This window comes from Podarcis filfolensis, assembly GCF_964270895.1.
Source record: "Podarcis filfolensis genome assembly, chromosome: 15".
In the NCBI taxonomy this organism is placed as follows: Eukaryota; Metazoa; Chordata; class Lepidosauria; order Squamata; family Lacertidae; genus Podarcis; species Podarcis filfolensis.
Genome location: NC_139618.1, coordinates 7,816,248 through 7,830,430, shown reverse-complemented (window position 1 = coordinate 7,830,430; position 14,183 = coordinate 7,816,248). Strand labels below are relative to the sequence as shown.

Genomic DNA, 14,183 nt, shown 5'->3' with positions numbered 1-14,183 from the left:
GTTCTCTTCCTCCTCCATGAATTTCTCTAAGCCTCTTATAAAGCCATTTAAACAAGTGATGGTCTCCCCATTTTGTGGCAGTAAATTCTTAGAATTTAACTAGCACCTAATGCTCTCTTCAGATGTTACCAGGAGGTTCTGCTGAATAGAGCAGTTCTGCACTTTAGGCAACCCTCGCTAACACCTCTCCAGATATTACCTCTTTAGGTCTTTGCAGGCAGGAGTTGGAGCTGAAGTCAACTACTGCAGGCTTTAAAAAATGTGGCTCAACACAACTGTCTGGCAATTATGCTTTGGTTTGTGCCCAGGCTTAAGTTGGCATTGTGAGACATGGCTAGTGACTTGGCCCTGACTCCTGACCAGCCAAACCCCATTATTAACAATCTGTTGGCTCAGCACCCCACAAAAAGGAGCCTATTTGCAGAGGCCAGAGCACACAAGGCCTGCACTGTAGAGACAGTTCAGCCTTGTGACATTTTGAGTAAATAGTCAGTGGTTTATCTTCATTACCAGAAGGAAAGGAAAAGATGCCCTGAGGGGTCATCTTGGATTTTAAAAGAGGTGGGTAATCAGGTTAAAATACTTTGTTTTTGTCCAACTGCACTGTAATCTAACTGCAATGCTTGATAAAAAGGTGTGTTATCTCCCTCCCACCCACCTCAGTGCCCCCCCCCCATCTGGCTTTGCAACATGCAATTGTCTTGTTTAATTTATACAGGGGAAAATAGTAAATCTGCAGGAGTGAGTTGCTGGCTCTTAGAGTTTCACTTGGGTATTTAAAATAATAGCACCTGACAGTTTACGAGTAGCTAAGAGGTTTTTTCCTGCTTCAGAAAGCAAAATATTGTATGAGTTGTGCAATGTGTATAAATAATTGGAGGAATTAAGCCAACAGTGCCCAGTATGGTTCCAGAGTGAGAGAACGGAAAGAGCAGGAAAGTTCACACGTGAGGTTGGGCAAATTTTAAATGCAGCATATATCTGTGTTGTTTGATCTCATTCTTGTTCTTGGACTTTGTCTAAATTTTCAAACTATTGGGGGAGGGAGGTCACACTGTTAAATCCCTTCTTAGCTTTTAAAAGACGAACAACAACAATAATCCTGAGCTAAGCAAATCAGCAGTGGTCAAAACAAAAGTGATCTTCAACAGCTCCTTATAGTGATGCTGAAATTAATATCGAATCATAGAACAGGTGAAATGGAAACCTTTTTTCTGGCCCAGTCAGCTGTTCCTAATGCATATTCTTTGCCCCACTGTGTCCTGCTGCAAGCTGAGTACTTGTTTGCCATCAGGAACAAACATATTTAAGTCTGCAAAGCACATCCTCTTCTGAATGTTAAAAACTTGCAAACTGCTTTGTAATTTTGGGCTGTGCCAAAAAATGTCTTATTCTCGCTGCTGGAGATTATTTGGGGGTGGGAGAGCTGAACATCTGTCCTATAAAGTGGACTTTGTTCATCTTCTCTGGGCAAGATCAGGTGATATGTCAGTTTAAATCAAAACAGTCGGGCAATTATTTGCCCCCAGGTCACCCCGAGTGGTGACCTGTCTACTCTGGGCATCTCATTTTAGGCACTCATGCCTGAAAATAAACTGTTGGGTGTAGCAGTTCCCAAGATGGGCATCATCTGGAAGGCCACACCTGAGATCACCTCTTCTGACTCTTCTCGTTCTTTTGGGCCAGAATTAGCTTGATGAGAAATGAGTTGGGTGTAACATCCTTTCCAGCATGCAACATCAGCAGTTGTGCATAGAAGTGTACATATTGAGGTGATACCTTCAGCAAGTCACCAGGATCCATTCTGGGAAATGGTCCTGTGGACATAAGCTCCAGTCATTTCATTGACCTGCCTTGAGCAAGATGGTATTGGGATTAGAGGGAAAACTTTGAATTTCTGTTCTTTCCAATTACCTTAAGCTTTCATTGTTTCAATATGGATATTAATTTTGATTTTCCTGCTGAAGTAGACAGAAGCAAACTGAGCAGTGCTGCATTGCTCATCCAGCAAAGCTTCATCTTCCCATGTTCAGGAGACGTAAGCTCAGTTTGGTCCTCTTGCAGAGTAGCTGCATGCTTGGACCCCTTCATGTTTCAGAGTAAGCAAGTTTCACCCCACCGATCACCCAAGCCAGATTCCTCCAGCTGCTTGGCAGTCCCCCGCCCAAAGAGCAATGAAGCCTGGCAACCCTGATGGTTCAGCATTGAGCTTTAATGGAGGCTGCAGAGAGTTTGCTTTGTGTTGTTTTTTCTTTCCCGGTGCCTTATTTCACGGCTGTCACTATCTGTTCTGTACGTATTCGAAAAGATTAGCTTATTGACAGGCTCCTTGATTCAGTAGTAATAAACTCGTTGATTCCACAGAGCCCAAGATAGATCTGTACAATTATCACCTCGGTCAACATTCATTAATTGGGGGTGTAAGTGAATGGTGAATGTTACACTTAATGGCAGATGCTTCTTGGGCAAAGATGCACAGGGGCATGCCTGGGCTACAAACCTGAATACTGACTTTACTGTTATAGTTTCCACTCCAGGACCTAGAAATGATGGTTCTGTAAGGGTGGGTCTAGAGTCAATTTTATTATTGTTATTATTTTTGATGAGATCTGGTGCTGGTGTGTGTGCATGCGCTCCTGTAAACCACCCTGGTAATGTTGATTAAAGGTCAGTCTAGAGATTCTTCAAGTTAATTATACTCATGCAAGGACAGGTCGCTATCCACTCTGTATTCCACAATCTCTTATTGTTGATCCTTTCCTAACTGGTTTTTGGAAACTCAATAGGTCCCACTCCCTTCTCTGAGCTGAATATGCCTTTCCATTGTTGAGTGGTTGAACAAAGTTCCCAGGAAGAAACTGGCGTACAGTTTTGAGTTATTTTATTGCAGAAATGCCATGGTTGTCTTTTTAAAATGAAAGATGTCATATAGATGCAGAGATAGATACACCACGATTAAGAGAGTTCATGGAGACACAAGGAAAATTGTGCAGGCAATATTCTATAACCATTTACTTAATAAGAAGTTAATTTTCCATGATTCTAGACAATTCAAGTCTATTGGGTAGCTGCCATTCACTAATGAAACACTTGTATAAATATTTCATAAGATAATTTTGGTTACTTGGACCTTAGCTTCCTTCTGTTTTGCATTAAATCCCTTCCACATACACACACTCCACAAAGTCTTTATAGGCCTGTCTGTAAAGAATAATATTGCATGTAACCTGCAAAATAAAAATGCAGTTAGCTGCTTGATCCATTGATGTAGGGGTGGTTGGGAATTGGTGCCATGAAGGCAGGACTTGGGGACAGCAGGGCTGGTTTTACCACATCTTTAAGACATCCGGATCCCCTGCAATAAGTCTATTAGCTCTAAAATAACTGGAGGGAGGGGAAAGCCTACAGAATCAAGTTGAAACTGTTCTTTCTGATTCAGCCATCTGTTGAGGTGGCAAGTGACAGCAAGTTGTAATATGGGGTTTTAAGAGCAGCAGTTGCTAGTCAAGGAGAGCACAGATCAATGCGCCAACATCAAATGCTGCTTCTGCATGACATCTGTCAGAAGAAACTGTTGCTTCCCCCTCTTCCCCAGCCATAAGTGGCTGATGGTGCTCTTGTCTCTCTACTTGAGTAATTGCCCATCACGGCTCTTTCTCTCTGTCCATTAACTAAACTACCACCTTTCCCCCCATAACCATCCCTGCTGAAGGTGCTCAATGACAATTTCTCCGCCCCAACTCTCTGCTCGCATTGCCTGGGCCAGGATATGGGCATAAAGGGTTGATGTACTTAGACACATAGCAAACACCAAAGTGCTCTAGGCTCTCCTGCCTTTATGCCATTGGCATCCTTTTAAATGACTACACCAGAGAGACAGCATTTACTTGCATCTTATTTAAAGTATATGGTTTAGTGGCAGATGATAGTGCAGCATTAGAGAGGCAAGATTATCTGTCATGGGACTTGATTGGGAGTTGATACCAGATTTCTAAACTGTGCAATTTTGGGGAACTTGATGTGAACCAGATTTTAGAGCAGGGATGGTGACCCTGTTACCCTCCTATAAGCCACTGCCAGCATGGCCAGTAGTTAACAGGCAAGGGGAGGTGTAATCCAACAACTTCTTGAGAGCCACAGGTTCCCCATGCCTGGTTTATAGCATTCAAACAGGGGCTGGGAAATTGCTCAAATCACAGCTCTAGCTGTGGGTTCCTGCGGAGAGTCTTGGGCAATGTCCCCACATCATTCCTTTGTTCCCAGTTAGTAAATTGAAAGAGCTCTCTCTATACCAGACAAAAATTATTAATATCATGTAGCATTGCAAATAGTTATTTATTACAGTTTTTTAAGACCCTCCCTTTCAGAGCACAAATCCTTCCACTGTAGTGACACCAGAAACACATTAAAAACCATAATAAGTCATATAAGCATATAAAAGTAATCAGGATTGACATCAATACCAGGGAAGATTCTGGAGCAGATCATTAAGCAAACAGTCTGTGAGCACCTAGAAAGGAATGCTGTGATCACCAATAGTCAGCATGGATTTCTGAAAAATAAGTCATGTCAGACGAACCTGATCTCGTTTTTTGACAGAATTACAAGCCTGGTAGATGAAGGGAACGCAGTGGATGTAGCCTACCTTGATTTCAGCAAGGCATTTGACAAGGTGCCCCATGATATTCTTGTAAAGAAGCTGGTAAAATGCGGTCTTGACTATGCTACCACTCAGTGGATTTGTAACTGGCTGACTGACCGAACCCAAAGGGTGCTCATCAATGGTTCCTCTTCATCCTGGAGAAGAGTGACTAGTGGGGTGCCACAGGGTTCTGTCTTGGGCCCGGTCTTATTCAACATCTTTATCAACGACTTGGATGATGGACTCAAGGGCATCCTGATCAAATTTGCAGATGACACCAAACTGGGAGGGGTGGCTAACACCCCAGAGGACAGGATCACACTTCAAAACGACCTTGACAGATTAGAGAACTGGGCCAAAACAAACAAGATGAATTTTAACAGGGAGAAATGTAAAGTATTGCACTTGGGCAAAAAAAAATGAGAGGCACAAATACAAGATGGGTGACACCTGGCTTGAGAGCAGTACATGTGAAAAGGATCTAGGAGTCTTGGTTGACCACAAACTTGACATGAGCCAACAGTGTGACGCGGCAGCTAAAAAAGCCAATGCAATTCTGGGCTGCATCAATAGGAGTATAGCATCTAGATCAAGGGAAGTAATAGTGCCACTGTATTCTGCTCTGGTCAGACCTCACCTGGAGTACTGTGTCCCGTTCTGGGCGCCACAGTTCAAGAAGGACACTGACAAACTGGAACGTGTCCAGAGGAGGGCAACCAAAATGGTCAAAGGCCTGGAAATGATGCCTTATGAGGAACGGCTAAGGGAGCTGGGCATGTTTAGCCTGGAGAAGAGGAGGTTAAGGGGTGATATGATAGCCATGTTCAAATATATAAAAGGATGTCACATGGAGGAGGGAGAAAGGTTGTTTTCTGCTGCTCCAGAGAAGCGGACACGGAGCAATGGATCCAAACTACAAGAAAGAAGATTCCACCTAAACATTAGGAAGAACTTCCTGACAGTAAGAGCTGTTTGACAGTGGAATTTGCTGCCAAGGAGTGTGGTGGAGTCTCCTTCTTTGGAGGTCTTTAAGCAGAGGCTTGACAACCATATTTCAGGAGTGCTCTGATGGTGTTTCCTGCTTGGCAGGGGGTTGGACTCGATGGCCCTTGTGGTCTCTTCCAACTCTATGATTCTATGATTCTATGATTCTAGGATCCTTCCCACCGGACAATTCCTGTGGGGAATTGAGGTTGTTAGCAGTTGGGCTGGTGCTTTGGAAACTCCTGCAATGACAATTGCTCCCCCTAGTTTAGTGAAAGGCCCATCCGAATACATGGGAGAGGAGTTGAAAGATGTCAACTTAACTTTTTTTAAAGGGTTGTTTTTAAAATTGCTTTTGATCCAAGACTAGCAGGCTTTTAGGGAGCCTGACTGATGCTCTGCTTCTTGGCAGAAGAAATTGTGGAAGGGCCTGTCATAAGGAGGAGTTACTCAGTCACTGGGCTCTGCCTTGTAGCTCATGGAAGTGGTATCCCAAAGGATAATGACACCCTGCTTGACTTGACTCAAGAGCAGGAATTCACTGGTAGTATAAAATCCCTGTTTTCTCCCTGAGCAGTACTGATTAAAGACAGTGTAGCACCCCCCTTCCTTTTTAAAAACTGCCTTAGGAAGTAAACATTAAATAAACCAAAGCCCATTACTTGAACTTTGTCAGAGAGTAAATTATATTTGTTTGATCAGAGAGAGGAAATGGGACATACCGTATTTTTCGCCCCATAGGACGCACCTAGATTTGGGGGGGGATAAAGAAGAAAAAAAATTATTTCCCCCCCCAGGCGCGGGGCTGGCGCAGGGGAAGCCCGAGCTTCCCCCGACCCCAGCCCCCAGAACAGGCTGCCGCCCCAAGTCTTGCGAGCCCTGCGGGACCTCCCGCCGGGTGTGCGAGGCTTGCGGACATCTGCCCGAAGCACGGGTCGTGCTCCGCAGCGCGCCCCGTGCTTCGGGCTGCAGGCTGCCTCTCGCAAGCCTTGCGCGCCCGGTGGGACCTCCCGCCGGGCGCGTGAGGCTTGCAGATAGCTTCCTGAAGCCTGGAGAGCGAGAGGGGTCAGTGCGCACTGACGCCTCTCGCTCTCCAGGCTTCAGCGAAAGCCTGCATTCGCCCCATAAGACGCACACACATTTCCCCTTCATTTTTGGAGGGGAAAAAGTGCGACCTATGGGGCGAAAAATATGGTATTTATTAACTCTTAAGTTTGTTATTGTTTTTAATTTTGCAGCAAATGCTACTTTTCTGTCTACCCTCACCACAGTTTTGAACTGCTGAGACTTTTGAGAGCATTTAGTAATGCCCTGATATTTGATGCTCTTAATTAGTTTGGATTAATCAGTTCTTGTGAGCTGCCATATCGAGCCATGTGGGGATAACTGTTTTTTGTGGTTGTGCTTTGCCTTTTACAAAGGAACAATTTGCACTGGTAAATGCTTTTATTTTGTTCAGCGGAAAAGCTTCTTTGTAGTGCTCAAGAGCTGGGGTGGAGAGACCTGCCTGTAGAACATCTGGGCCATCCCTGAGGAGCACCCATGACTTCTCCTTGCTTGGCAAAAATTGCAGGTAGCCATGTTGGGAGACATAATCACAAGAGAGTGCCTTTATTTGGGACAAGCGAAAAAGGCACAAGGAAGCTGATCCATAAAGAAAGTGTCAAAACTCTTCATCAGGCTATGGCGGGGGGACAGGACAGAAAGGGGTGGGGAGGGGATGTGTTTGATGGACCTTAATCTTCCTACGCGGCGGACGTGGGTGGCGCTGTGGGTAAAACCTCAGTGCCTAGGACTTGCCGATCGCATGGTCGGCGGTTCGAATCCCCGCGGCGGGGTGAGCTCCCGTCAAACGGTCCCAGCTCCTGCCCACCTAGCAGTTCGAAAGCACCCCTAAAGTGCAAGTAGATAAATAGGTACCGCTTTATAGCGGGAAGGTAAACGGTGTTTCCGTGTGCTGCACTGGTGCTGGCTCGCCAGAGCAGCTTCGTCACGCTGGCCACGTGACCCGGAAGTGTCTCCGGACAGCGCTGGCCCCCGGCCTCTTAAGTGAGATGGGCGCACAACCCTAGAGTCGGACACGACTGGCCCGTACGGGCAGGGGTACCAATCTTCCTACACATCTGAAGTTTGTAACAGCCTTAACATGGAGTAAAAAAGATGTTAGGTTTTGGCCAGCCTTAATAAAACAGACAAACTCACACAATTGAACCAAAGGTTACTGAGAGAAAGGCAATGGCCGGTTTCTTTGTGAAAATGTGAAAACTGCAGCAACTTGAGTTCTGACTCCAGTACTCCATGTTTAGAGGCAGAGGCAGCATGCCACTGAATACCATTACAGTGATACCTCTGGTTACGAACTTAATTTGTTCTGGAGGTCCGTTCTTAAGCTGAAACCGTTCTTATCCTGAGGCGCGCTTTCGCTAATGGGGCCTCCTGCTGTGCACGCGCCTCCGGTACACAATTTCCGTTCGCATCCTGGGGCAAAGTTCGCAACCAGGAGCAGCTACTTCTGGGTTAGCGGAGCTAGTAACCTGAAGCGTTTGTAACCAGAGGTGCCACTGTACTGGGAAGGCTGTCCTTTCCTTTGTCCTGTCCTTTTGTGTGGGCTTCCTGGAGGGAAATGGTGCCTGTTGTGGGAGGCAGGGTACTGGACAAGATCGATGTTTTGTAAGAGGAATGTATATAAATACTTCTATAAATAAAAAAGATACTTCATTTATTTCACATCTCTCTTTAAAGGCGTGCGTGCATACATGCACTCCTCTTGGTTACACACTCCTTGTAATGAATCAAAACCAAGACAAATGGGATTAACTCCTGCACTATATTTTGCAAACTGCTTCCAAATCTTGCTAGAGTTTCATTAGGGCTTCATGGGCCAATATGGCTGGGGGAATGAGAGAGATCAGTTTGCTTAACCTCTGGTTTTCATGCCAGGTACCTTGACTTTTCTTTCCTCCCTTGATGGGAAGGCACAAGAAGCTTGTGTCTTGATGGAACAGACACCCGTGAGAAAGTCCATTCTTTTTAGCTTTTGCATATTCAGATGCCTACTGGTTTCTCTTCAGGCTGTTGTGCTTAGATTTCAGGGGCATTAATGGGACTGACTGAATGAATAACCGCATTCTAACTCTCAGCCCCTTTACCTGGCAATGATATGATTATATTCTCTCTCTCTCTCTCTCTCTCTCTCTCTCTCTCTCTCTCTCTCTCTCTCTCTGTGTGTGTGTGTTTTAAAAAGTTTTTTCTCTTCTAAGAACTCAGCCTTATTCATATTGACCCCTAAACTCCCCCCTTTCCTGTCAACTTACATGTTTTATTTTGTAGAGGCATTTATAGAATTTCTCTTTCCTTGCTGCACTTTATCTGTTCAGGGGGTATTGAGTAGTGCCATTGTGTCACTTGGCTGCTGAGGAAAGAGGCTATTCTTCTGTGACAATGGGTGCCCTACAAAAAAAAAATCACGTGGGGTGGGGCAAACTTAGAAAGGGCTGAGGCAGAGATAAAATGTTCTGACCTTAGGAAGCACAACAAAAAGGATAACCGACTAGGCTTGGCTTGAAAGGGCATCCTGGCTTTAAAACATCCAGGGGTATCACCCACTGATAGGTACAAACAAAAAGCGGTGCTTGGGAGAACTTCGTCCAGCTCCACCCAGTATTATAACTCCCAGCTTTGTCTGTCTCTTTTTGTCTCTGCTGAAACCTTTCCCCCCTTCCTTTTTACTGGGCTGTTTTCAGAGCCTAATCCAAAATTCTTGTTTATTTTCCCACCGTCATCAGTTTGAGTTAATCAGAAATGTCATAACCCTGCCGTTTGCTCCTCAGTATGAATGCCCGAACTTTCATCTCATCACCCTGGCATATTTGAGCATTTTGTAGCTGTGCACTACACACTGGGCACCCCATGGGAGTCCAGGCACCACGCCACCCCAGTCATACAAGGGATAATGTTCACCACAAAGTGATAAAAGTGTTACAGTAGAGGGAAAGAAAGAGAATCAAAATTGTCCCTCTAAAGCAGGTCATAGCTCTGAAGGAGCCAGTAGGTGGCAGGGCTGATTCCACTCCCCATGGCAAGATTGTTCATGTATCAGTCTTCCAAGAATGGCAAGGCATGATGGTGTTATGCATGACAGCGTTTTAATGGAACAGTGTGGTGAAGTGGTTGCGATGTCACACTAGAACCAGAGAGAACTGGGCTTGGATCCTTATTCGGCCATAAATGTATACTTCTCAGTACTTTACAAGGTTGTTGTGAATATAAAACAGGAGAGGGGAACCATATGAACTGTCCGGTGGGATATGTTTTTTTAAAAAATCCTTACTGCACCCCACAATCCATACATTGGGATGTCCTGCATATACAGTTACAAATCAATATCTGAGGTAGTAAGGAATCTAATTTATGGTTCGGTAGGGGGAGAGAGCCTTTTTATTGTTGCCATTGTTAACCAATTGGAATTCAACAACAACCTCTGGCGTAAGTCCATCAAGTAAAATTAGATGAATGAATTTTCCAGTAGAGAGTGAGGAATACATTAGTAATGAAGGCATTGGACAATTCCCTGCACCCAAACTTGCTCTTGCAAATGCATGTGTAATACTTTTATGAACCTGTTGCTCGGGTAGGCTGAAGTTTGGTGAGGGGGGAATTCATGTGCCAACTGGCTTGCAGCACCGTCACCTAGGTTACAGCTAATGCGGAGATGACTGCGTCACTGTGTGTGGTGCTCTCCCCTTAGACAAAGAGCAGCTCCCTTGTCGACTGAGTTCCTTGCTGTTTGTTACCCTAGCGACAAAAGTAGCTTAAAGCAACTCTGTGAACAAAGGGACTTCAGAGTGTCTGCCTCCTGGGAACTCGCCAAAACTTTTCGCCATCACGATGAGTTGCATCCGGTTCAAATCAGTTAATGATTCTATAAACTGACTCCGAGGTAGGGGCCAGGGGGCTGAACCCATCTGCCATCAGGGCCAGCGGGAGATGAGGCTGCCCGACTCTGGCTCCTCCTTACCGAAACACACAGTCCATTTTAGCAGAATGAAGTGGCAGAGTCCTGCTGCAGGTGATAAAGCTATGTAGAACTATAGAACTGTAGGGTTGGAAGGGACCCTGAAGATCATCTAATCTAAGCCTTGGTAATACAGGAATATGCAGCTGTCCCATGTGGGAATCAAACCTGCAATCTTGGTGTTGTCAGCACCATTAAATGGTACAGGCAGCCTGAGTGGTTCAGTTGGTTAGTGGATGGTGGGGATACTACGTACAGTACTATCCTTCCTTTTACAACAGTGAGTCAAAGAGTACCTTTATACACAATGAGGGGCAGGAGAAGATCTCCCCCGACCAATAATTGTTAAGAACTGCATCTGCTTTAAATGCAGATGATAAAATGTTTTGTAGACCCATAGTTCACAACTTTCTGAGCCTTTCAAGCACTGTTGATGATCAAACAAAGTTGTTGCTGATCTACAGAGCTAAATAAAGCATGACATCCATTCAAGAGGCTTTTATTTATTGCCATCCTGGTTTGTTTGTTTTTTAAATCAGATTCCTTATTAAATCTCCATTTGGTTAAGACTATTATTTTGACTTGCTTCACTTCCAGACAAATTCTTTTGGACATTTCTTTTAAGGGCACAGTATTATGCCAGTGAAACGTCCTGAAAACTCTACAGGGACAGCACGTGGTGATGGTGGGAATGAATGATGTGGCTGAAAATAATTCAGAGTACTGTTTTATCTTTCTGAAAGCAGTACTTTCAGAAAGAGTGTTGAACCTAGGTGTGGTTGTGCAGATTAAAGGTAGGTGGAATAAATCATGCAAATAATGACAGAACTTGAAAGCCATTTTTTGTCACACTTGGATACATTTAGTCAGTCAAGACCCTTCTCTTCTCTGAAGTGGAAATGCCAGAACCAATGCAAATGTAGCCTCCCACTCCCCCTTTCCCACAATCTCCTGTGGCTTTTCAAAAGGGCTTTTGAATACCTTTGTGGCTGATCAGGTTTCTGCCTTGGACACCCTGTTGGAACCTCTTAAGGTTCAGTGGCTTTCCCCAAGGAAGGTCAGGGCTTTATATTTTCAGCTGAGTCTGTGGGTGTGTCTCTTATGCTCCCCCAGCTGCTGTGGTAGATTGGTAAGGGGGTCAGAGAAGTGGGGGGGGGGCTTCAATTTCAGTAGGGGTTTTTTGGACAAAGAGGCTTTTGAGCTGGGCAATACTGTGTGTGGTATCAGTTTTATTACGGGGTTTTTTTGGGGGGTAAGTTCCTAATGGTTGTACTTATTTGCTTCCCCGCAGCTCCCCTGAAGGTAGGGACTGTTGGTGAGGTGAGCTGGCAGGGAACTATCTTGAGTTGTATCCAATGTCCACCTTTAAGTTAAAGTCACTTATTTGTTGCACCGGCAGAATATTGTTGCACAAGGGAAAACACAAGTAGCATTACAAAGATTGTGGTACAGTGTATTGTACAACAAGAATAAGCTGTTGCACTACTTTTTCCTCTGTTACCTTTTTTGGGGTGTCTACATGTTCTTGTGTAATAATAATAACAACAATAATATCAGCTGTTACACAACAAGCTTCCAATAGCACACCTTTTGTGTTGGAGTCCTTTCTTGTGCAGCCTGCCATTTGCAAGTGCAAGGGCTCATGCATTAGCAGACAGAACAGGTTGGATACAGCCCCCCGGTTCAGCAGTAGCCTTCTTTTAAAATTGGAAAAACCCATGGTGATGCTGGACCTCTTGGGATGCACTTCTTTTGGGTGCACCTCTGCTGCTGTTGCCTTGAATCTCAGATACCAATGTAATAAAACAATGAAAATGCACATTCATATATTTGTAGGACAATATGCAAAAGTATTTATCAAAAGTCAATTACTGCAGATACAACTGTTGCCCCTTTTGAAGTTAAACCACACATAAGTATGCTAATAATAAGAATGGATTTGGTATTATCTACATTAAGATTTAATACTATGCACTCCTTGCTTATGTCCTCATCTATAAATGCTCTCTTTTCTTTTTGTAATCAATTGTATGCGTGGATGCAAATTTTTATATGTTTCTGATGTCATACAAAGGAAAAGTGGCTTTGGGGACCATCAGCTGCTTTCTGGTATAACTTTAAGCACTTTTTTGAAGACCTTTAAACCAAACTTCTTGTTGTGTCTTGCAGGTAGAGGATGCCATGCTTATGTTTGACAAGACTACCAACAGACATAGAGGTAAGTTGGGGAAACAATCCCCAGGTCTGATGCTACCTTTTCACATTGGTTGGATATTTTGTGTTTAAATGAGGAATGTGTTGTGAATGGCTTTCTGGGTCAAAGGATAGTTTAATTCCCCAAACAACAAGAGTTTCCCTCAGTTGGAGAAGCACCAATCTAGCTGTGAAGTTGTGAATCTTTCTCTCTCAGTGACCAAGATTCCGCAGTGATAATATTTGGCTTCAGGTGTTTCAAGAGGTTTTTGAAGTTATAAAATCGTAGAATTGGAAGGGACCATGTTGATCATCTAGTCCAGCCGCCCCCAGTGCAGGAATCTCAACTCAGCATGCATGACAGATGGCCATCCAGCCCCTGCTTAGAAACCTCGAGAATCCACCGCCTCCCAAGGGAGACCATTCAGCTGTCAAACAGCTCTTCCTGTCAGAATGTTCTTTCTGATGTTTAGTTGGAATCTCCTTTCTTATAGCTTGAATCCATTGTGTCATATTTGATAAGTTCCCTTTTCAGGCTTTGCTTTGGGTTTCTGTGTTGGTAGACTTGGGATCTGGACAAGTATGAAAAGTGACAGAACAGTGGCTTAGGTTACGTGGTTGCCACTACAACTCTACCTGATGTGGAAGAAACCACAGCCAAAGGTGTTCTAAACGTTTGCACATGAAACCTCTCTCTAGTCCCTGACACATTTGATCCCTGGTAAGGGTGAGAGATTGAGTTGTAAGCTACATTTCTGTGGCTTCTGTATCCTGTATCCACATGAGAATGTGGGTTTAAAAAAACAAATCATGGAAGCTATGAAAGCCTTGAACTGACAATTTGAGCAGGGAAAATTCCCTCCAATTTGAGGAGGGAAAATTCATACTCATAGCAGGGATGAGCTGCCTACAAAATCTTCATGTAGCAGTGAGAGTTTGCACACACTGTTTTCTGCTACTGGTTGTCACCACCTGAAAACTTTATCGTCCTCACTAGTAGCCTAGTGGAAAAAGGGGAGACTGTTTAAGACAAATCTTCATTGTACCGCTAGACCTCATGTACACTGGGGACTTCTTTTTTCACTTGTATCCCCTTTCTGGAAATACATGGAAGCTTGCTTGAAATGGAGGCTGTAGCCTGGCCTTTTCCCATTGGCAAATGTGTCACCAAATGTTGAACGTTAGTGCACACAAAGGCATTGAAAAGAAGCAAGGTAGGCCTTTGGTTTTGTGTTTTTGCAAATAAAAGCAAATGCCCATAGAGAGGAATTTTAGAGAGGTCTAGTTCTCTCTCTTGTCGTGGTTTTTCTATATGGTGAGCTGAAGTTCCACTACACATTTGCGCTGCAA

General features: G+C 44.3%; 1 protein-coding gene across 50 annotated transcripts in view; it reads left to right on the top strand.

Annotated features, from left to right (window-relative positions):
• Nucleotides 1–14,183, top strand: part of MSI2 (musashi RNA binding protein 2) — a 451,089-nt gene that overhangs the window by 250,936 nt on the left and 185,970 nt on the right. For all 50 annotated transcript variants that reach the window (XR_014541936.1, XR_014541937.1, XM_083587795.1 and 47 more), the window contains one exon: nucleotides 12,810–12,858. Coding sequence is in view for 48 of the 50 variants with exons in the window: in XM_083587795.1 (XP_083443921.1) it covers nucleotides 12,810–12,858 (49 nt within the window). In the remaining 2 variants the exon portion in view is untranslated. The remainder of the gene's footprint in view (nucleotides 1–12,809; nucleotides 12,859–14,183) is intronic.